The 24,881-nt window shown below is 46.7% G+C and overlaps 1 protein-coding gene across 1 annotated transcript in view; it reads right to left on the bottom strand.

The window, feature by feature from the left end:
• Positions 1 to 24,881, bottom strand: part of ASB5 (ankyrin repeat and SOCS box containing 5) — a 47,435-nt gene that overhangs the window by 17,691 nt on the left and 4,863 nt on the right. The window contains exon 2 of the mRNA XM_028526825.2: positions 24,366 to 24,650. Coding sequence (XP_028382626.1) covers positions 24,366 to 24,561 — 196 coding nt within the window. The 5' untranslated portion in view covers positions 24,562 to 24,650. The remainder of the gene's footprint in view (positions 1 to 24,365; positions 24,651 to 24,881) is intronic.

Genomic DNA, 24,881 nt, shown 5'->3' with positions numbered 1-24,881 from the left:
CCCTGTCCGTGACTGCCCGAGGCATGACGGGACTCGGAGGATTAACTGGGCTGCCGATCCCCTTACAGGGCCTTCCGAGCGAGGCTCCTACACAGAGACCCGCCTGGAGGAGGAATGCTCACATATTCGGTTACTCATCTTTATTTTGCTTGATCCCTGTTTTTTTAGACTCCACCTTCGGTGAGCGAGTATGTGAAAACAAGTCCTGGGGGATTGCCTTCCCAGAACAAGCAGGGGAAGAAAACATTTCACCAGCAGAATTCTTTCCCACGCGCTCCCTGCCATATTAGGTTGCCGATACGCACCTCCAAGTTATCCCTGACGAATGCCAAGAATGGTTGGTCCTTATCTTGAATTGAGTTCTAATCCTACCAACTATGTGACCCGAGTGGCTCACTCGTCATAGCCCCGTTTCCTTCTCCATAAAGAGAGGAGCCGGGGATAAGGCCCCTGTCTTCTGCTCTAACCCTCTTTGGTGCAGATGCTACGGCAAACGTAGGCAGGGCAAGGTGGCAAAGGTGCTTCAGGCATGTGGGGCTGCCACGGCGGCGGCCAGACGTGCCCAGGAGGACCGGTTCCGCCCAGGCTGCCGGCACGGGGGGCACGGTCTCAGCGGTAGTTGGAAAACTCGGGACCGTGGTCAGCGGAGGGCCTGTTCAGCCCTGCACAGTTAGGTAGTTACCCCTGCCTGGTGTCTTTCACCCCTGGCTCCAGGGGGCCCCCTCCCCCGCGGTGGTGGCCCTTAGGCAGTATGATGATCTCCACAAGCCACACGGTAAAGGTAAACACTCATTTTTCATTTAAAATTTTTAACACAAGTCGAGTTGGCATACTGTGTTAGTTTTGGGTGTACGACAGAGTGATTCAATATTTCTACACCTTGCAATGTGATCATCCCACTGATTCTGAGACTCGCCTGTCACTGGGCAAAACTACTACAATATTATTGACTATATTCCCTTCAGGAGGAAGGGGGTGTGGGAGGGTGAAAAAGGTAAAGTAAATACCAATTTCTGTGTGTGAAAGAAATTTCAATGTTAAGCTTTTGACTTTTGGTCTTCGTACTATTATTTTGTTATAGTAAAAGAAACAGAGGATGCTCTATCATGAAAACTGGGGCAATTTTTTTTCCTTAAAACAACGCTGGACACCTGGCGAATAATGGTCTATTCCTATGTCTGCCTCCCACTGCAGGGGCTGAGTGCTGGTGTCTGTGGGCTCCCGGGCTGCAGCGGCGCCTCTGAAATGGCGGACGTGCCAGAAAATGTTCGTTTAAGGAATAATAGAACGTGGAAGTCCCAAGAATACCTCAAAAGGGCTTTCTATAGTCCTTGGGGGTAATACAGGACATTTCTGGGGCAGCGGGGGAAAAGCCGCTGGCTTCGGCTGAGACATGCCCGGTGCTGGCCTGCAGAATACGTGTAATAATTCACCTAAACACAACCGGGTGCGCTAATGAGCTCATTACTTCTCTCAGAAATGTTTAATGCATCAAAAGTGAAAGTGATTTTTCAAAGTGACTCCATGGCATTGAAGGAAAATGCTGTTGCGGTTAACATACTAGAAAAAAAAAGTAACAAAAAGATGGAATCCACTGAGTATGCCCAGCTTCATGATTTCTTAAAAGGGTGCATGAGGAAATGAGCATGCTTGGCATGGAATCAGTTCAACGCTGGGTGTCTGTGGTCATGCAGATAAGAAAGCACCGGGAAACCTCTAAATACACAGAAGAATGTGGCACCTTTCCTAGTGTGAGTACAGAAACAGACTGGATGAGCTGCAGCATATCATTGGGACTTCGGAGTAGGCAGAAGTTTTAAAGCAAACCAGTACTAGATAAACCACTAATAAAAATAATATAAATTATACCGCATAGAAGATAATGGCCTCGGAACTATTACGTCAGAGAAAAACCACAAGCTATTCCATAGATTGGAGATGGTGTACTATTACTACCCACAAAGACAAAACTAAAAACGGAAACCTTGTAGGAAGAATACAGGAAATGGAACGGGGCCATTCTATTCCCGTTTTAACCAATGCTGATGTGTCTGAACACTCGGGAGACCTGTGATCGGTTACCAAACCTTAGTGGGAAAGCAACGGCAAGAGGAAAAGCGTCAAAGAAAAACAATGCAAATCATTAAAGACGTGGAGGCACTTCTGTGGGAGAGGAATCCCAGTATTTTGGATACCTCAAGCAGAAAGTTGAAATCCATGTGGGATTATGATGGAAATCTACAAAACCATCCACTTGCACGGTTAGGACTGCGTGGACGTTTTCAAGAACTTCTGAAAAGCTAGAAAGTGGGACCGGTCACCTTCTACAGTTTTAAAAGGTAGACTTGGGACACAAGTGTAAAACAAAAACTTTCCTTTTTAGCTTTGGCATTCGCAAACTTCAGGAGCTCACTGCTCCCAAAGGCTGGTGTGGAGCTAAAGTAGTGGAGGAGTGACCCACAGATAAAGATTTTTGAGGATAGATTCCCGAGTTTGGGGACTTAGATCATGGAGTTCCTCCCCTGTCCGAAAAAGATCAAGACGAACAGACTCCCGCTTGGATCCGGGGTGGCAGTTTCCACCCCACCCCCACCCCGTAAACTATGGAGTATTTCAGACATAGACGCTATCCACCACCCGGCTGAACGGTCATCCACTCACAGCTGGTCTCGTTTCATGTGCAACGTCCCCTTCCTAGGGTTCTAATCCCTACTCCTAGGGTTATCTTGAAGCAAATGATCTCATTATATCATTCCACCCATAAATTATTTCAGTATGTATTGTAAAAGATGAGGACTCTTTATCATTGTAACTTGAATATCTTCATCGCTGTACCTCAAAACTGGAATTTTTATGTCTCTGCAAATACAGGCTGGCAATGGTCATGTTCTAAACAGCAGCTCAGTTCATAAACTTCTTTCTCTAATTTTACCTAAATTGATATAACCCTGAAACCCTTTATCTCTGGGCAAAAGTCTGTGATCTCTCCATTTTCTTATATTTGAAAATATAAGATTCCCAGCCCTAAAAACAAAAGGAGAATGTTTGGTTTTTCTACATTACCAGGAGCTCACGAAGTGCGAGATAACATCTTCACCTGAAATCATCACAAAGACGCCCTTTACCTGTTGGTGCTAAATCTCCGCCCTGGCAAAGTCGCATCTGGAACAGGCCATTATTTGGCCCCCAGTGTCGGCCCCGTGGTGAGTCTCTTCACAAAGCCATGTGCGTGTGCGTGCACGACTCTTAAGGGTTGTCTCTGAGCCCCATTCCTGTCCTGCTCTATTTCTGATGGAATTTCACTTAAACATGAGGACCTTGATCTGCTGGCCTGCTGCTGGGGGTGAGGCAGGTGGGGTCAGAGGGCAGGCCTGACCTGAGCATGCCAGCGACACGCACGGATTGTTCTCTAACAGTTACCCCTAGTTTCAAGGCCCTTCACGGCTCAGGCAAGGGTTGCTGGGAAACCTACAGTGACATCTGGGGGTTTCTGGGAGCTCCTCTCTGAGTGGGGAACAAGCAGCTGGGAAAGGCCCCCAGAATCTGAAGAATCACGACTGGAGAAAAGACATTCGGGATTGGTAGAAAACCACGCCTCTAGCATTGGGGACCCACGGCTGTGGTGAAGGATATTTTATTGGCTTGTGTGCACAAGGCCTGGAGAACAAATATTACTAAGAAGGTTTATTCAATGTTACTGACTTTTGGGGGATGTGACTAAAAAACTATAAGCATAAGATAAAATCCAGTGAAATATAGTTTGAAATAATAATGCTGTATTCCTGCACAAATGTATTTTTATTGTAGATACAGAAACATGATGGGGAGGGGCTTCTCCGGAGGGCCAGTGCCTGTCCCCATGTTCAGGAAATGTCACAGGAAGAGCGATTCTCCTGCGGCTGTAACCTAGAGCTGATGTCTACCCTGCTCCGATGTCTGTTAGTAGGAGGGCTAAAAGCTTCTCAAAATGTTTACAATATCTTCTATAATGTCATAAATATAAAAGATGTCTCTAAATTTGGAATATTTTAAACAATGACAAATGACTTAAATGATTTTAAGAGATACAAATACTGCCCTGGCTGGCATAGCTCAGTGGGTTGAGCACGGGCTGCGATCCAAAGTGTCTCAAGTTCGATTCCCAGTCAGGGCACATGCCTGGGTTGCAGGCCATGACCCCCAGCAACCGCACATTGATGTTTCTCTCTCTCTCTCTTTCTCCCTCCCTTTCCTCTCTAAAAAATAAATAAATAAATAAAATCTTTAAAAAAAGAGATACAAATACTAATCACTACATGTAAAAGACAAGAATACAATACAGTTTTAATTCAAAATACTGACATGCTTGAGTCATGAGAGGTCAACACAAACTCTGCTAAGGCCTAATAATCTCCAGTTGTGTAATGAAAGAATGAGGTGGAGAAATGTCACTCATTCATTCATTCATTCATTCAATATTCATCAAGTGCCAGTTGATATGTCCCAAGGACACAAAAATGAAGAGAACCTGAGACTCCAGGGAGGCATTCTAGAATTGTATGGACCTCAATTGCTGATTAAGTAACCTTCATATGTCTTGGGAATGGCAGGTTCTTACACTCACGGCAAACTCAGAAATTCCCATCACCTGGTTATAGTGATGGCCCCTGAACTACTAGAAATGTTCATAAAATATCATATAATTTTCACTGAAGTTTAATAAATTGTAAGCAGTGATCCACGATACGCAGTCATGGGAATGTGACCTTATCACAGGGCGTTTCCATGACTCAGATTTTCGTGAAGCCCCAAAGAATTTTATGGAAAAGTAGGCAAAACTGGCGTTGCCATTACTCTTAGCACGGCATCTCTGCAATCACGTGGCTAGTGTGTCAGCTGTTAAGTTAATGGAAAGTGATGAAAATGAAAAACGCCAATGCAGAAAAGAGGACTGGACATTTCTCCAGATTTCTGTTACACAAGTAGTTAGAAAATATTATTTACCGCATTAAAAAAATCCTCATTTTATTTTTAAACACAATACATGGAAATACAGTATTTTAAACTCTCATAGATATGAGTTTTAAAGGAAAAGGCAGACAACTGTATTTGAACAATAAAATAAAAATGGAAAAAATCTATTTTACTTGCATTAGCAATTTATCTACAGGCAGTTTAACAAAACTCAGTGGATCCACTCCTTAATTAATATTAGTGTTCGTGGTATTATTCTTGCTAGTGTATGGTGTAAATGTAAGTGCATCGCTCATGTAAACTTTGTCAAATCTTGTCTCTTTATCTGGGAGGAAAGTTTGAAAGCAAATTAAAAGCTCACAGCTCTCAAGCACTTTGGTTACTGGTTAACCCCACTAAATGTTCATGGTTCATTCATTGCTCCATGACAATGGTACATGTAAAACAGCTCTTGGTGTATTGTAACTTTGCTACTTTGCAACCAGAAAACAACAGACAACCCAACAAAAGTAGCCCGTGGAAATGGAGCAACAGAAACACCAGACTGGAAGAGCTACAGACTCCGAGAACACATCACCCCATGTCACGGTGAGCCTATGGTTGCACAGACAGATACACTGGTTGACATAATGTATAACTGACCAGCCATTTCATGTAAAAGTCAGAGTTTAGAAAAGAGTTAAAACATGAGAAATGAAAGACAATAAATAGAGGGAAGGAGCTGCCGATTTTAAAGTGACTGGAAGTACAAAGTCCCTCCAATAGTACGAACAGTGTCCTGAGAACCTATTCTGAACAGGTTCTGGGAGGTTTGTGTCGGCGCATTTGAAGGCAGAAGATCTGAACAGCCCCCCCAAGGGAGGTTTGCTGAGTTGAACTGAATTCAACCCAAGTTGAATTTTACCTCAGCTTTTTGCCAGCTAAATCCGAGTTTAACAGACAAAGCAGCGATGGCCGTTCTTAAATGAGCAATAATACCCTTGTCTTACATTGAAAAATCTCCTGATAAATTTAATAATTATTACCTCGGGGCTTTCCAATGTTGATGCCAAAGGGCATATAATCCAACTGGTTGCTTCGTCACACCCATTTTTCCTCCCCAATTTCTCTCGACTGTGTCTGTGTTCATTAGTTCCCAATCCCCTCGACCGTGAGTGAGAGGCCTGGTCCAAACTACTGCGTATTACTGTGCTGAGGCATCATTAACTGTTCCCCCGCATCCATTCTGGCCGGCAGCCAATCCGTTCTCTCTTCCTGGGTTAAGTGATCTGTCTGCGACTTGCTTCACAAGAATCCCCAAGGTAGCGTTTGCAAGTCTGCTTGTGTGCTTCTGCAAAAGTGAGGTTGTGTCTCCTAATGGGACGTATCTCTCTGTGCCATTTATCGGCCAGGATGTCACTCATGATAGGGAGCTTTATCATAATAGATTTCTTAGAAAGCTAATTCCTCATGCTGGATTTGCCTTGCTGATATTTTATTTAAGATCTGTGCATCGATATTCATGAGTGAGATCTGATTAATTTTTAAATTCCATTTCCCTTCTCCATCTCTGAAAGTGACCACGCAGCAGGCACACGTTCACTGTTGGGCGGGGCATCCTGTGTCCGCCGCTTCTGTGTCCACAGCTACCTACTGATGTCAGCACAAAACACAACCTGCTCCTTACTGTTCACCCGTTGTCCCTGGCAGGTACTGTGAGTGACTGGAACCTGGAACCACTCCTCAGAAACAAGACCTCACATCCAGGGCAGGGTCTTCCTCTAACCCTCTAACCGAGGCCGCCGCTTTGACAAAGCTCGGTTTCATCCATCCTCCCACCCGGAGAAAATCGTCCCTGGCACACCTCAGGTGAGGAGGCCCACGCCCACCTTGGCCGCCTCCCTCCTGACAGCCTGTCCTCTTCCTGGGAGTCCCCAGATCACCTAATCCTTCCTCAGTTCGTCCCCAGGGAGCAACGAGATGCCTTCTATAAACTGTGTAAACACACGAGACACAAAAAATCTCCCCAAATTGCTGTTGGTATGACATTAGGAGAGGTCAACCCTTTTACAGACCCTCTGCAGACAACGGACAGGGCAGGATATGGCAGGGAGAAAGGAAGACCGATGCTGTTAAGTCAGATTTTTCGGAGGAAAGCTTGTAAAAAGTTGGAAAAAAGTCCCCTCAGGCTAAAAAAGAACTTTCCAGAACATCTGTCAGAAAGGTGCAGCACATGTGTCTAAGAGGTACGGAATGGGCTCTGAAAGGTCACACAGCTTAACCCAGGACCACAGGACCAGGCGTGACCAGGCGTGACCAGGCGTGCGGGGGCAGGCAGCCCACCGCCAGGGGAGGTGCTTGTTTAGCGAGTGTGGGCGGAGTGGACCGCCTTCCGCAGAGCAGGGCTGAACGTGAACCGCATCACTGATGATGCGAGGAATCTTTTTAAAAGCGCATTTGCAGAACCAGCCCTTCTTCGGTAACTGGACTGCCCAGGTATGTGTACAGGTAAAAATGCTAGAGCTGTTTAAAAAAAAATAAAAAACTCAGCTAACACGACAGGAATAATAAGTAACTGCCTTAAAAATGCTAATGGTTATCTACAAAACCCTCCAGAAACATTATACTTGATGGCAAAATGTCAAAATCTTTCCCTCTGAACTCAAAAACAAAAATGCATACTCGTTGTCACCGCTCTATTTAAAATCGTGCCGAGGATTCTGATCCATAATATAAAGGAAGGAGAAAGAAAACAGGGTACAGCAATGACAAAGGAAGAAATGAAACTGTCATATTCACAAGCAATGGGATTTTCTACCTAAAAACACCCCACAGAACCTACAGATTCTTATTAGAATTAATAGAGTTTAACAAGGTTGCTTGGGATAAAATTAATATATAAAAGTTCACTGTATTTCTCTATGTGTATGTCTATAGCATGTAGGTGGAAAATGAAAGAAGTTAATAAGACACTATGCACAGGAGCACAAAACACCTCGGTTCTTAGGGATAAATTTAAAACACATGTAAGTCCCCGCGGGGGACAACCGTAGACATCACGAGAGACATGAAGGGGAGCCTTCTATAAAATGGGGGACATCACGTGTCTGCCCAGTGGAAGACCAAGTTCTTCAGAGATGTAAATTCCGCTTCAAATAAGTAAGTGATTACACAGTAGGGTAAATGAATTCTAACAAAAACCCAGCGAGTGTTTTGTGTACCCTGAAGAAGACGCATCTAAAATTGATGTATGGAATTTCAGATTACCAAGGATGGAAAGGACCAAAACTACTGAGAAAATAAAACAAAGTGGGGGGCTTGCTCTACCCGCCCATGAACCGACCCCCACGGACAGACCCGAGGTGATGCAGGGGGCGCTGCAGGGGGCGCTGCAGGGGGCGGGGCTGCCTGTCTAATAAATGGCGGGAATACACTGGCTCCCCACGAGTGACAACGGACTAACGCCATGCAAAAAATCAGTTCCCCGTGGATGATGTGAAAGGAGCTTTAAGAAGAGAATACAGAAAAATACTTCTATTATCTTGGAGTGGAGCAAGATCGTTAAGGTAAATTACACAAAAACTCTCAACCACGGTGGAAAAGTTTTATAAATTTGACTGTGTTTGAATGAAGAGCTTCTGTTCACCGAAAGGGAAAACCCATAAAAAGTGAAATAGCCACAAAAGATAGCTGTGAGTAGTTCTTGTAAGTTTTCTTCACTTTCTATCTGGTTGTCAGAATATAGAAATAACTTCCAAAAATCAATGAAAATCACTCCAAGGAATAGATGGCAAAATATTTCACAGGCATATCACAAAAGAGGAAGTACAAATGTCAAATAAACATATGAAAATGGCATTTATTAGCCAGGGAAATGAAATTTAAACCATAAGATACAGTTATATTGCCACCAGATTGCCAAAATTTAAGAATACGAGCAGTACCAAACATCAGCAAGAACGGGAAGTGCCATGAATTCCACAGCCTGCTTGTTCAACTACAGACACAACCGCGCTGAAAAACAGAGGGACACGGTCCACGCCACGCCACGCCACGCCACCCGGAGCGCTGGACAAGCGCATGGAAACTCGCGGCTCCCAGCAATCCCGCCCATCACTGCGCCAGTGGGGGACGGAGTTTACAGCGCGAGGAACGAATGAACTCGAACGACATACCCATGAATCTTTTTATCATATTGTTCAGTGATAAAAAAAAAGGCGTGAAAGAATATTTAGAGACTGGTTCGATTTACATAAAATGTTAAAATAGGCGAAGCCCGAGCCTTCTCCAATGGGGATGTTATTTATAGGAGCGAAAGCCGAACACGCAAGGAAGGGAATGGTGACTGTGCACGGTGGTCACTCGCTCTCTCTGGGCCCCGGGCGCGGGCGCCGGGGTTGGGAAGGGTCCCCGGAGACGCCCGGGGCTCCGAGAACGCTGCTTCTGGACGTGGGTGGCGGTTGAGCAGACGACCACTTTCCAGTCTTATTTTAATAAAGTCTACACGTGACCTCTGCTCACTTGTTGCCGATGTCGTTTATGTTATGATTAAGAAAATACTAATTAACAAAAAGAGGCCAGCCAAAAAGACTAAAATCGGGGAGGAAGTTCCCAGAAGACGGGACACTCCCGTACGAGCGGATGAAGCGCGGCGGCCCTGTCACCCTGATGCCCTTCGGTCCAGGCGGCGGAGTTTGGACCGGACTGGCGCGATCGGCAGAACACCTGCTCTCTGACCTCAGCTCTTCGCCCGTTTGTGCTGAGGAGTCGCGTTCACCTGTACGAAATGCCCAGGATGACCTGACCTGGGGACTCTCTCTCAAAGAGCACACGGTGGACAGGATGGGTGAAGCACAAGGGACCCTCAGGGTGCCTGGAGAGCACAGCGGCTGGCCACGTGCCACAGGTAACCCTGGGTGCGCCTGGACATGTCTCACCGAGACTCTGTGTGCTAAACTAATTGCCATTTTATGTTGCTCGGTGACTCATGGCGGCCGTTTGGAGCCATTGGGCTGAGCACCGTCTCCGGGTTCTGGAATGGGGTGGGTGAGCTCATGGGTGTGATACCCTCACAAGCAGGGACACGGGTTCTCTGTGTAATAGCTTCTCTGGCCCAAAAGTGATTCACCGATAGATTAAGTAGCATGAAAAAGTCACCGTGTCTCAGAGCTAAAAGTGGACTCAGGTGTCATCTGCTTCAGCGACTTACAAACCGCCTCAAAGCCCCCTGTGCACGCAAGACAGCTGCCTCGTGGTGTGTCAGCCCCGCGTGGGGCTCTGCCTTCACACCGCACAGCCTCCATGCCAGCGGCTTTACAAATCAAGCTTCCAACTCATCACCGAAATGGGGCCCAGGCCTTCAAAAGCAAAAGAGATTCAAACTCCACGGATCTCGCCTACTGCCCTCACTTTGCAGCTACAGAGCCTGAAGCTGAGGGAGGGTAGTTGCGTCCCCAGCACAGCAGGACTGGAGCCCCAGATCTGCCTGCTTCCTCCCCGAGCTCCTTCTCCAGCAGGACACTGGGACTCAGCAGCTAGGACACCCAACCGAACCCACAGACTGTTTGGGGGCTCAGGAGGCATCACGACCAGGGCCGCCTCCCTCCTGAGGTGTCCCTGAGGACGAAAACAGTTTACTCTCCTGTGTGTTTAGAACAGCGAGCAGTGTCTTACTAGGAACCTGGTTAGTGTTTAAAAACACACTTTTCTCCTCCTTTTGTTCTTTTTTTTAAACTCACTTTGTTCACACAAATGTTCAATTTCCACCAACCGCCGGCTTGAGGTCTGGAAAGGGCCCTGGATCCACGCAAGGAATGCCATCAGCCACCCGGGGCCTGCGCTCCGAGTGTGACAGCTGAGGAGGAACATCTGATCCGCACCGTGGGCCGGGCCTAATGTCAGAGCCATTTGCACATAATCCCTCCCTCGCCGGCCGTCTGGCCCCGGGGAGTTTAATCACCACTACCCGCGGTGAGCTCATGGAGAAGGCTTCAGCCGCTGGCGCCGGCTGAGGGGAGAGGGAGTTTGTTCCTGCGAGTTGGGCACACTTGCGGGAGGAGGTCCTCACGCAGAAGGCGGAGAAAGCCGGGCCCCCAGGAGCCCCCCTGGGCACCCATGTGCAGGTCTAGGTGGCATCTCAGACGTGGTGGCCGGAGGGTGGCAGGTCCTTGTCTGCCTCCCTCCACCCAGGGGGCCAGCCCCACCCAGTGGGGGCTGCTGCTCGCGTCCCTTCTGGAACCTCAGCTCCAGGAGAGAGCTCTGACCCCGGAGAGCCCTCTCCCCGCACCGACACCCCGGCTGCCCGTGGACGAAGAAGCCACTCGCGTGTGTAGGCAAAAGCAAGATTCTTTAAAAAAATTTTTAAGTTTAATTTTATCATTGTTACCACTTTGCTCACTAAAAACATGCTAAAGTATCTGGGGCGCAGGGTAACAGCTGAGTGGGATGAGGGTGATGAACCCAAGTACAGAGGTAGTACGTGAGCCGCCTTTAACAGATTCCCGTTAAAAAGAAAGATGAAAAGCTTTTTCTTTTGTTTGTTTGTTTGTTTTTAATTTGGGCAGGAAGATCCCTAGCAATTCATGAAACTAAGAGGACTCTGGGAAAAAGGACAATAAGTCCCATTAAGAAAAAGAAGGAACGGAGGGCAGTAGTTATAGATTTAATTTCCATGCAGCGCTGTCTTCCTGTCTTTATTTGTTCTATGAGAATGAACTGCCAGGGTGTCTCATTAACATTATTCAGTGTCCACGGGCCACACCACTGGGTGAGGCATGATTAGAACACACAACCCCCTGCACTGAACGTGGCAATAAAATCCGTACACTTGAGTTTGAATTTTCTCCATGTCTCCCTTCTTTTTCTTCTTCTTCCTCCTTGATCCCTTCCTCCCTCAAATATTTATTAAGTACCTGCCACGTGCCGGGCATTTTTCTAAGTTCCAAGGATGAAATGAGCCCCCGTCTTCACGAGGCTGACAAACCGGTAACAGCCTGACTTGGCGGTGTGGCCCACGTTGAATTTGTTTGGGACGTCGCCGCAGTCCGGGAGAAAGCAACACCCGAAGTCTCACATCATCATGCCTCCTTAGGACTGTTACCCAGACCCTGGAGACGGGCTGCAACCCAACAGACAGGAAGCTCTGGAAGAAGGACACCACCGCTCACTCGTTTCATGGTATAATCAAAGAAACCAAATCCCACAAGGGGCAGAAACAACTGGAAGACCAGGGCTCACATCTGACTTTCCTGATTGGATCAACCACCTGGAACAAGTCCCTCCACGCTGTCAAGCCCTGTGCCCTCCTCTGTGAAAGAAGCACTGTCCCTTCTGTTTTCGGAGGAGCGCGGTGAGGTGGAAAGGGGCCGGACGTAAGGACAGGCTGCATGAATTGCCACAAGCATATGACCTACTGTCACGAGGAAGTGTGAGGGAGGTCACATCGAGTCACAGCTGGGAACAGGACATGTCCAGAGACGCTTGCTTGCCGCCCTGTGGAGTCCCACGACAGGGCTGCGAGAAACAAGGCCCCCACTTCACGAGAAAAAGGATGTTTCCCATGTCTCACTTTCCCCTCCTCCCACAGTACTACCCACACAGTTACTAGGAAAGCATCACATAGATGCACTCCAATTAAAGGAAAATTTATCTTTTTTTAAAAGATTTTATTTATTTATTTTTAGAGAGGGAAGGGAGGGAGAAAGAGAGAGAGAGAGAAACATCAATGTGCGGTTGCTAGGGGTCATGGCCTGCAACCCAGGCATGTACCCTGACTGGGAATCGAACCTGCGACACTTTGGAGGAAAATTTATCTTTACAAAATGAATATAGCGGGACCCTTTTAAGTAACATGTTTATATGGTAAGACAAAAATTCAGCATTTTACTAAAAGCTGCTTTATATACAATTTATAAAGCGTGCCATACACATATTCTGGTATATGCATATGTGGTTGCTATTTCACCAAGTTTTAAACGATAGTTTCAAAAGCACCTAGGCTTCAGCTATTTTTGAAAATGGCATTTCTGCTCGAATATCACAGTTCTGACATTACTACTCAGGACTGGGTGACTACCATCTCATAAAACAGCTGGCCAGCACCGTCTCGGCGGCGTTGCCTTGTAAGAGTCAGCTAAAGATGAGGGTGGACTGAGCTACCTTCCGAAAAAAAAGGTAGGCCACCCTAGGCCGCTGTGTTGCTCAGAAATGCTCCTTTCCAGTCCGCAAAGTCTCCGGGAGACACTGCACTTTGAGGAGGTTCTTTGTCCATCGTCCTGCCTAGCTTTCCACAGTAACAGTCCTTTCTGGCTGGAGGCCGAGACTCACACCTGGCCATGAACGTGGGTGGCCTTACAAGTAACGGCCTTAATGCTCCCACCGCCTGGATCATCGCTTTGTTCCCCGACAGTGCTATGTGCAGCTTAATGGTCTCGTGCTGAAGAGAGAAGGCAGAGTCATTGTCTGTGATGTATTATTCTCCGAAGACAGGCTCCTCCACCTTCAGGCCGTCCTTGAGTGGCTGGGAAGGAGCAGGCGTCCCTGCAGGCTCACGGGGAGGCTTTGCAAACCCGAGCGTGGGGCCCAGACCATTGAAAGCACGGCTGGAGTTAGCTGTTGCTGGATGATTCTACGAAGTAATTCTGCACCCTTATTTCTAGATATAAATCTGCCTATTAAAAATAAGATTTATTTCATCCTTCCTCCTAAGGGAAAAAAGCTTTTTGTAAGAGACACCCAGGGAAACACCGGTGTTTTGCTTGTTTCCTGCAGAGATCAGCAGGCAGAGAGGAACAGAAAAAATACAGGAAAAAATGCCCAATCCGTGAACTAACTGACTCAGTTCTTCATTCTTAGTGTTGTTGCTATTATTAGCATCATCATTATTATTTTTCTTCCCTTTTCAGCAGCCAGGAATTGAGAGAAAATAAAGTAAAAGGGCAAGAAAATGCTTTAGTGGAAGTTAATGTGCGTGCCCTGGTCTGCTGGGGATTACGCAGCGTCCAGGCACCCACCCCACCCAATGGGGTGCTGGAAGTCTGCTCACCCCCAGCTTCTCCTGCTGGCCTTCCGGAAACACCCAGGTTTCCTACAGCGCGGCCACCACCGGGCATTTGCCCGGGTTTGCCGGGGAATGCATTTCTGCCCAATGAACTTCTAGCAAGAAGAGTTTCTCGGACAGAGTAAGATCGTGGAAGAAAGTTCTGCAAGCAACGTTAAAGCTCCCACTCTGCACCAGCCTGGGCACCAGAGCACGCGGAGGGGTCCAGCCTCGGCGGCCAAGTGCTCAGCATCACTGAGCTGTGCGCTACTGCAACAAGAAGACAGGATCCCGCTGAGCGCGCACCGGCAGCTTGTCGGAGGAAACACCTGAGTGGCCAGCATAGCTTGGGTCTTCCAGGCACAGAGTCAACTGTTTACTTTTGCTTGTTGCTTTGGAAAACTTTGTCTTTTCAATACTTTTTCACTAGTTAAAGTTCAGCGTGGAAAGGGCCAGCAGTCAGAGACGTGGGCGGCACAGGAGCCTGAGGCCCGTGGGTGCCACCCCCGGCTCACCTGCTGAGAGACCACCCAGGCAGGAGCAGGCAGCTGCGTGAGAACTCCAGGTCAGAACTCCGGGTCAGAACTCCGGGTCAGAATGCTGCTCCTTCCCGTCACTAACCGAACAAGCGGACCACTCATGGCGTCTCTCAGAGCTTCAGTCTGTTATTCTTAAATCGACACAGACGGAAAGCCAACCACTGAAGTCCTGCAAGCATCCACCCACGGAGCTGAGAGGATGCCGGGCAGAACCCCTGCTTAGCAGGCGAGCCCTCGTGTTATCGTGTGCTTGCAGCTACTGCTCAGAAGTACAGTCCATTCATTACCCTTCCACCAGCCCTTCTTCGTGATTGCTCCTCTGTGTTACTACTTCATGCCTTTCTTGTCCTGTGTTTGAAAAATTTAAAGGACAAGGCAGCATTGACGGGGTGTTAATTATACACCAGACACAGTGGCCAGTGGGTTAGGTCATACGTTATATCGCATATAAGATGCACAATAACCGTCTGAAATAATGTCACTATCTCCATTTCGCCAGTGGAGAAACGGAGGGCTGCAGGCTTTAAACGCCTTTCCCAAGAAGACAGGTGTACCTGGAAAGTGCTAGAGTCGTAATGGGAAACTTCTTCTGTGGCTGCATCACTCTGTCATCTACGATGTGATTTTAAACCCCATTTCCCCGTGATGTAAGCTCTTTCCTTCATTCCACAGATATTTACCAAGTCCCTTCAATATCCAACACATTGTTTTCCTTTATGGTATTAGCAGTTTTTTTCAAAAACCCAGTGACTTTTTGCTTCATACGTTGTAATCTCCTTCTCCTGAGTAACCTACTTGTGGGTCACAATTCAGTAGCCACGTGCAATTATTTGGCAAGAATCACATTTGCCTCATGAGCCTCCAATTAATTACAAGCTCCTTTTCTTCCTTCTAATTAATTTTTTTCTCTTCGAAATCTTAATTTTTGTTCATAATCAAAATACTCCTTATAAACCCGCAGAACCAGGTTTGTGGTTCTCCATGTGCGTGCTTTTTAAAATTAAGCTCCAAATAATTATGAAAACATCAGTCATCGAATCTAACTTTCATAAATAAAAATTGTCTTCAATCAAAAGTATTATCGTGACTTCCAGGAGACCCTAAACACTGAGCTTTCTCAAACAGATGTCCCTGTCTTTCACACTCCTGCCAGGTGAGTCGGTATCCCCAGTCAGATCACTCCTAATTAGGTGCGCAAGTGTCGTTTTAGGACTTAATGTTCACTGCACAGGGGACAGTCTCCCTAACCCAAGCCGCTCTTGTTCTGTTGATGTCTTTGAGTAACGTGTGGGAAGTAGACATGAAACTTAGCTCCTATTCTGGATTTCACTGGACGGGCTGTTTCGTCATAACTGCAGGCAGTGGCGAGAGGGAGCCACGCTCAGAGTTTCATTTGGCTCCTTCTTTTCCGGTTCGTGGGGAGTCACTAAGGGAGGAGGAGCCATTCCTTCTCAGACTCAATAGATCTGTGATTCTACGCATTTTGACTCTGAAGGAACTTGCACTTTTTCCTCTCCCTAGTTCCCCCTTCTGGATCACGGCTCAAGAAGGAAGGAGGGAAGACGCAAAGCTCCCAGATTCAGGAATTCATTTCGTGCATCATCTCATTCCAAAAATGACTTACTACTTCCCTTGATGCATGATCCGAACCATCATTTTTCTAGTGAACGAGGCAGAGTCAGGAGACAGGATTAGCTCATCAATCGCAGCGGCCAATCAAGATGCCTTTGGGTGTGGCCCAGGAGCCCTGCCACTCCCAGCCGCTCCTTATTTAAGGGCTACCGCAGTGTGCCCAGGCCTCTTCAGAGGAAGAACCACCCCCTTGAGCACTCTGGCAGCGGCGGACCTCACTCCATCCACCAACGAGGGACTCGGCCAAGTCAGGAGCAGATTTTCCACGGTCTGGCCTCAACGCGAATTGTCTCGTTCCGTTTTCATTTAAACCGGCCGCACACTTGACCCCCCGGAGGAGCCAGCGGTTCTATTTAAGAACGGGCATGGCATTCCGGTGTCCCATTTCAGTTTGTGTGTGCTCTGCCCATCGTTTAAGACCATAAGCCTTCTGGAAAGCGTGTATGTATTTCTGGACGTTTCTATTTTGCTCAGTAGGTAACGGTGACACGGGGATGGAGCTGCCCTGAAGGAGCGGGAAGGCCTTCCAGCCGTCTCCCAGGCAGTTAATGCTGTTCTAATCCCTAGGAAAGAATGCTGAAAGGGCACTCAGCCGTGACTCACTTTATAGGGCGGTCAGGTTCCATAAAGACGTGTGCGCCTTACGTTGTACTCGGAATAAACTGGGACAGTTTCACTTAAAACACTATTTTATCCTCTTTTAAGAAAAAATCCTCTGAAAGCCCAACTTCTGGAGATTCATCAGAACCTGGCTGTTCTGTTGAGAGAAGGGGGAGGGGCACATGGGCACCTTGACCCCTCACGGCAGCACCCTGGCCGCCCCCTGGCCTGTCCAGCCCTGAGGCTCTTCTAGAAAACTCCTACATCTGCTTAGAGGACAGGTTTGTAAAAACGTGTCTCCCGGTAACCAGTGGAGAATTATAGGATTGAACAAAGGATCATTCCAGTTCGATACCCCTCAACCTAAATTTCATTCAGTGGACTCGCGTCATCCAGGGCCACCTAAAGGTGCCAGCAGTTTGTGTGAGACTCCTTAGCCTCTCCGTCTGGGGCCTGGCATTCCTTGGGCATTTGCAGTCTAAAAGGCCAACGGTCTGCCTTTCGGCATTGCCGAGAGGAGGCTGCACAGTGTGAATGGCTTGTTCTTTGTGCGGCCGGTGAAGGAGAAAAGCCAAAAGCAGTTCAAACAGGCCTTAGCAAACCATTCCTCCTCCCCGCCCCTCCCTCCCTCCCTCCTCCTGCCCAAACTTCTCCAGGTGGTTTGGGAGCAAGAGGCATGGTTTGCCTGTCACTGGAGACAAACCCTCCTCTCCCCCCCAGGGCCAGGAAAGGAACTGGAGGCACTAGCGGGAACCCTGGAACTGACCGGAGCCACTCCGAGGACGGTCCCTGCAGAGTCAGCGCCAAGTAGCATCCTGTCTTCCCCAGGGTGTGGGTCCTGAGATTACACCAAGGACTTTGGGAAACGCTTATGGCGACCACCATGTCCCCCATTAGCTAATGACTCTTTCTCGTAGGTTAACAATCCAGCAAGGCGTTGGAAAGCTCTGACTGCACAGAACTATTAACTTTTGGAGGTGCGATTTGAAAGGATGGGTGTTTGTTTTTCACAGTGGCACCGACCCCCCAACTGCGTGTGCCCATCTGGGACTTACACTCCAGCCTCCGTCCCAGCTGACCCCGGCTTGTTTAGTTCCGCACTCTCAACTTCCTCCTCCTCCACATCCGGCTCGGTGCACCTCCACTTGCACGAAACCAGGTGTGCTCTGCCAGGGAAGTTTCACCTGAAGTCCCACCTTCTCTGTGAAGCTCCTGATGCTCTCAGTGGGCTCCTCAGAGAACATTCCTTGCGGAACTGAACTGCTTTCAAGGCAGCACCTTGCGAATTTCTCCTTGCTTGCTGGTTGGGTGTTTTATATGCGCAAACTTTGGCTCTGCCCACTCAAGCCTCCTTTCTCTCAAGACGCAAGTCATATAACATATGTGGTAAGTATGTACATATACATATATGCACACCTGCATATATACAGATATACATGTATCCAACTATGTACATGCACCACATAATTCTGTGCCAGGAACACAGCAGGTATCCAAGTATTTACTGAACCAAATTAAATTCAAAACTATCAGTTATGTCAATAAATAAGAAAAATACCTTTTTTAATAATTTACCATCTTCTAAAAGAAGCAGTAAACTGGAAAGAGAAGGTTGAGACCTGGTTTTCATTCTTAGCTGTCCTTGTTATATAAACATTTTAGAGTTGACCCTGACAGTGCAACTATCAATATAAACACAATTCATTTTGAAATTTTTCACCAAAATACTCGTCATTTTTCAAAAAGCTTCATGGGTAAGCCATGAGCATACCTGTTCTTTCCTAAAAATCAATTCCTTTTAACAATAAAACTCCGAGGCTTTAGGGAAAGCTCTAGGCAGGAGACAGGCATTAGAAATAAGAATCGTAAGCCCTGGCTGGCATAGCTCAGTGGATTGAGCGCGGGCTGCGGACCATAGTGTTGCAGGTTCGATTCCCAGTCAGGGTACATGCCTGGGTTGCAGGCCATGACCCCCAGCAACCACACATTGATGTTTCTCTCTCTCTCTCTCTTTCTCCCTCCCTTCTCTCTCTAAAAATAAATAAATAAAATCTTTAAAAATAAAAAAAAGAAATAAGAATTGTGATAAGAGGCGGAGAAGTGGCCAGTGAACCGGCAGTGACAGTGGGAGGCCTGGGAGCATCATGACTGAGGGTCCGTGCGCGCTCACGGGCGAGAATGTGCCTGTTGTTGGTGCGGCTGGCATCTCACTGGGCATCCCAGGCAGAAGCGCTCTTATCTCCAACCCCCGTCCTCTGAGCTCCCAGGGCACCTCATTGAACGTTGCAGAATAGCGCTTACCGTGCTTTCAAAGGACTTGGTTCCCTGCCCGTCTCTCCCAGTAGACTGTGCTTACCTTGAGGAAAGGCACCACGGTGTGCTTGTGTATTTTATCCTTAATGCCCAGCACAGTGCCTTTGATGTAGAAGATACACAAGTAATCGCTGCGAGTAATAAGTGAGCAAATAATTGAATGGCTAAAGGAACAAACAGAAGAACAAAGGAACGAGAGCATCCCTCGTAGGAAAGCTGATTGCTCCTAAGTTATTATCGGCAATGCCAAGTTCCTTAATTCCACAAACTCATGCGTCCCTCCAAATATAGAGGAAGGAGGAAGACGTTCATACATTAATAGGACTGTCTTTTGTGAACTTGGAGCTTTGTCCCCAGATTCTGTTTTTCACTGATGCTATCATAATAGTTTCCTCCCAGTAAGTGTGCTGGCAGATCTGAAAACCAGTTGAGCTCGGGTAAAATTAAAATCTTTTTTTAAGCACTGTTTTTTGTAGCACTTTTGATTGTATGGTTATGGTTTTTGTCATAGAAGAGAAATTCTATTGATTCAAGTTATTTTATGTGGATTTCTACCTAAGTAGAGAAAATGTGTCTAAACCTCACATCATTAAGGTATTTTTGTGCCTTTATATCAGAAACAGCATGAAAGAAGCCCTCCTACAGGTTTGCTTCTTGGAATTTCTCACTGCTGAGATTCTGAGAAGTGTTTCTGACAGAAGTAACCTCCCTCACACATGATCAACACAGAAGCACCCCGAACCATGTGAAACCAGGTGCTCGTTGCTGACATCCACTCTAAAGTGACATTCCTGAAGTTTAAGTTAAAGTTTTAAAGGCCCTGGGATGGACTTCACTGATGGAGAAACAATGACATTACACCCTATGAAATTCTAGTCCCTTTTCCTACCCAGTTTACGCTGGCCTTCACAATGACAGGCACTTGGACTTGGGGTGACATGCTTATGCGGCGGCCCATTTCCAAGTGTCAACAGTAGACTTGTTAAAAAGAAAAGCATGCTGCATGGCAACCCTAGGACCAAATTTATCAACCACAGTCACCAACGTATCAGACGATTCCACGTCTACCCTATACTCTGCATAAAGTCTCAACCGTGAAAAGCGGGCCCGAAGTGGTTGGGTGTCATGAGATTGCTTTTCAAGCAGCCTCCCAGACAGGCATCACCTTGATGGGTTTCCCACAGTCTAGAGTTCGTCCATGGCCTGGCAGTCTCGCAACCTCATCGATCAATCGGCAAAGCTGCAGCAAATTCTCACATCAGCGGTGCGCTTACACCTCCAGGAGCACAGAACTCTGCAGACTGATGACATCAAGAGGCAACTACGCGAATCTACCATGAGGACTACCGCTGTCAGAGCTGGGGCGAGTCTACGTGGAGAACGGCATCGTCATCAGGGGTTACTTGGTGATGAAATCGGAGGGAATACATTACATAAGTCAAATGCAAGAGTGGAATTCAGAGTCTAGTGGATTCACCCTGTCCACACCAGAGACAGGTGACCGAGCAGCGACGGATGCACCTCTCTGGGGTGGCGCTGGCTGGGGACTGTGCATCTGCCTGTGTAGTCGGTGCATTCCTCCTGTGACTGACACGTTTTGCTGTAGCTACGTTATATCTAATCCTGGGACACAATCAGTTTCCTCAGGTGACATCTCTGCTCTCTGCCAGTGTTATGTAAAGGGATCATCCAGTTCGTTCACTCTCCTTCTTTTTATGTATTTCTTCTTGCCATTCTTTACCATCCACGCCAGCACCCACCACCGCACACAGACCTGGGTCCTCATCCCCCTAGGGCAGGGGCCTCCTCAGCTGCCTGCCTCAAACCCCACCCACTGCCCGACTCCAAGGACCGTTGTTACAGAAATCTACCTTAAATTAGGATTCTATATGGGTCTTTTCCCATTTTGCCCCTACACTCGGGCCAGAAACTCTCAGTGACTCCTACTGCCTTCAAAATTAAGTTCAAATTACTTAGCCTGCCATTCAAATTCCTTCACATCGGTGCCCAATTTATTGTCATTTTTTTCTACTTCATAAGCCTTCCACTCCCATCAAATCTATTCTTTCTTAATATTCTCATGCACCCCTAAATCCATGCTTCTCCTCATTCCTGGGGTCCACTCAAGATCTGCCTCACCCATGAAGATATCTCTAAAAGTCCAAATTTGATACTGATCTTTCCAGTTAGGAGATTCATTTGATATTTAGTGTCTCTGGAAAATAATTATCATAGGTTGATATACTATCTGCTCAGTTAGAACAAACTACTTACAGGCGGGAACAGTACCTTTTGCCTTTGCTATACTCTTGTTTCTTTAGTTCCTTGATGTCAGGGAGGCTCTAGAACAAGACCTTAGAACTGGCCCCACCCACCTGCAGGCAAAACTACTGAACAACTCCCTTTAGACCCCGAGACGGAGCTGGAGGAGAATCGCCCTTCACCGAAGGGGTGATTGCAGGAGATCGGTGCACTCCCTCCCGCCCTCGTTCGCCCTCCCTTCCGCTTGCCGGCCCAGCTGAAAACGCCTTCCCACTCCTAGTGGTCTCACGGTCCACCTCCCAAGTAGAGGGCTAGCTTTAGACATGGACGCGGTCTCTGATATACAGAGTTGTCATCAGGACCTTAAACAGCAAGAACGACACAGGAGGTAGTAACACAGAAAAGCGGAACAAAGAGGTCCCTTCGGTATGACGGTGGAGTTGGTAACAGTCTTCGGTACGGACAATGAGAAGTCAGGTCTTAGTTATAGTGGAATAACAAAGGGATCGAGCAGGGCATAACCTTAAATAGTTCAGCTGTCATTTAGCTTTTCTGCATTCTTACTGCCTAAACATATCTTGGTCTCAAGCCCCATTGGAAAGTGCTTTAAAAAGACTGCCTGACTCGGGTCCAATACAATGAGCCAATCTGCGGGAGCATCTAAGAAGACTTGGTTCCTTTCATTTCACGCCGCAGCACCACCGCTCCTGGGGAGGGCATCCAGTGTGCTGTCAGCAGGGTCTTCTGTGATTATGAAAGACATGAAAATACCCACATCGGCTCGGGTTTCACGGAATTTGGCAACCCCACGCCAGAAATGTTGGGGAACCATCTGGCTGAGTCTTGAGAGTAGGAAGGAGAAACCTAATTCAAAGTGGAGTAAAGGTGATAATCTTCCCGAGGAAGGAGGGAATTGCCAGATTAAACAAAGATAATTGAGGCTGATTAGTTAAGTATAAAAATATAACCAAAATAAAAATAGTGTATTTGTAGTGAATAAAAGAACAAGCTGTGATAAAATGAAGATATATATAATACTTTCCCGGGCAAGAAAAAATTAATTCTTAGAGGTAGGAGATCAAGAAAGAATTTGTAATGTCCCCGATTGTTTTTCTAATATTAAAAAATATTGGAGACTAATTACACTGACACTGAATGAAAATTATCATCATAGAGCCTACTATTTAACATACAGATTGATGCAAGATAGTAGAAGATAGAATTTAGTTACACAGATCCAACATTACAAAAACACAAAATTTCTAAAAACTTGACATTCCTAGGGGAAGTGTTTTCCATTGGGGAGTTCTGATGTCTTTCTTTCCTTTTTGGGGTGGAGTCCCGGAGTCTAACAGATCTTCACACAAACTCATGAGCAGCAGACGGGAGCGGGGAAGCCATTTCACAGGGTCCCGTCTCTGCCCAGAGTGATCTCAGCAAAGACACCCGACTACAGAGGAGACGCCTGTTTCTTCTGGTTGGTAAATATGGACAAAAGGGGGCTTCCAGAGCTCCCTCTAAAACCCTTGTCAGTTCACCAACAGACACAGATTCTTAGCCCCTATTTTAGGTTCTTAGGTACTGCAATGCTCACATTCCGTCGACAAGATTTTCCTGTGGATTGGGGTCACAGGCTATGGGCTGCCGGCGAGAGGAAGCTTCAGGGCCTGTGATCGTGGGATCTACTCAGTCTTATACCTGCAAATGTGGTTTTGTTTTCCAGTCTGGTCTTCCATGTTTGCTGCCTTTAAACAAGGTACTCCGTCTAGCCGCCTAGTGCCGGCCGCATTTAAATAGTTCGGCCTGTTCTGAAGCAGAGCTGTGGGGTGAAGAGTTAGCTGCTGTCTTTTTCCTCTGGGTCCCACCTTCTTGGTGAGGGTTTCTTACTGGCATGCAGATTTCCCCCGCTTTTAATGAGCTCAAAAATCAAAAAGATTTTTCTTTTCTGCCTAAGACAAATGTCCCCTAGGAAAAATATACTCATTATCTACCTCCTACACACACAAGAAAGGTGTTCCACCTTAACTTCCCATGTATCCACAGAGTAATTCACATTTAAAATGAATTATTTTCACAAATTGAAAAATAGAAGAAAACAGGCTTTTAAGAGGTCAAGCTTTCTACTCTGGGCTATTTTTAAAAATTACATTTTTTAACTATGTGATAGTATCTTTTGATTCTGAAAATTTAAGTAGAAGTATTTGGGGCTCTAAAATTGTGGCTGCTGCCTTTCAAAGCAGAAGTTAATCAAACGGCTTTCAGAACCTAAAATATCACCTTGAAACCCACTGTAAGAATTATTTGCATTATACGGAGATCAGTCCTCTAGAACATACGTGGTCTTACAACCTTTAAAGTCTACGATTCAAATTATTGTTTCTTATTAGGTCTCATACTTCAATGTCTTCTAAGAAACATGGATGGATGATTTGACTGCACACCTATAAGACTGCTAATTCATGTTCCTCTTCTAGTCAAGTTTGTACAAATGGAGCAAGGCAGCAACAGTGCCATCAGGAAAACACAGGCCATAAATCTTAATATTTGACACGCCGTGTGTTATTTTATAATCCAGTGGTTAATCTTGGCAAAATAAAATTTCTGAAAAACAAATAACACCTCCAAATGTCCTCTTTTGAATAATTATTTTATCTATCCTTGAAGATTTGAATTAAAAAAATCACAGAGCTTTGGGCCCATGTCAGAGGACAGTTGAAATGCAGTCAGTAATTGAAGCCTACAAAGCTATGGGAAATGAAATGTTTAAAGTTTAAAAATATGCATTAATAGAATGATGTATACTTGAAAGCATGTTTCTATTCATCTATTTTGCAAAAGATACCTTCATTATATTAACCCAGACATTTTCCACAGCAAAGCAATCTTTTAGGAAACCACGAAGTGAGCTAACAAATGTTTTCTGTATCGAGTTTATAAAAATACTCCCCTTGAAGCAGCCCACAGAGAAAACAAGTGACGTTTTTGTCGGACTATGGATGGAATGAGAGTTAAATTCAACTTGGAGCTCGAAAGCACTGCCGCCACCGTACCTTGCCCTTGGGTCACGCCGTAGAACTCCGCGGCTATCCGCGCCGCCTCTTTGCGGTTGCCCTTGACGATGTAGAAGTGACTGAGGATGGCCAGGCTGATCTTCACGAACAGCTTGAAACAGAACAGCGAGAGGATCGTGAAGTAGACATTGGATAACTGCTGAGCAAATGGTCGGCTCTCTTCTAACACCGACATGGCCGCACAGGAATCTGCCGCGGCGGCAGCGAGAGCCAAGTGCCCGAGTGTGCCTGGCTCCGGTCCGGGATGCCCCTGAACAGCTGGTCCTGCGGAAAGAAAGTATCAGCTGGTGACGACGCCTCCGGCTCCAAATATTTATACTGCCCACGCAAGCTCTCCGCGGGCTCCGATTGGCCTGAGCGTGGTCCTGGGAGGCCACTGCACGCAACACGTGCCCCGCTGCAAGCCTCCTGACTTTCCATTCTCAAAATAAACACACACTCCGCCTCTCTGCCCCGAATTCCAGAATCCGGGTATTGACGTTTATATACAGGTTG

Source organism: Phyllostomus discolor, chromosome 11 (genome assembly GCF_004126475.2).
Source record: "Phyllostomus discolor isolate MPI-MPIP mPhyDis1 chromosome 11, mPhyDis1.pri.v3, whole genome shotgun sequence".
NCBI lineage: Eukaryota > Metazoa > Chordata > Mammalia > Chiroptera > Phyllostomidae > Phyllostomus > Phyllostomus discolor.
The sequence above is the reverse complement of the archived record's forward strand: the minus strand, read 5'-3'. Positions and strand labels throughout refer to the sequence as shown.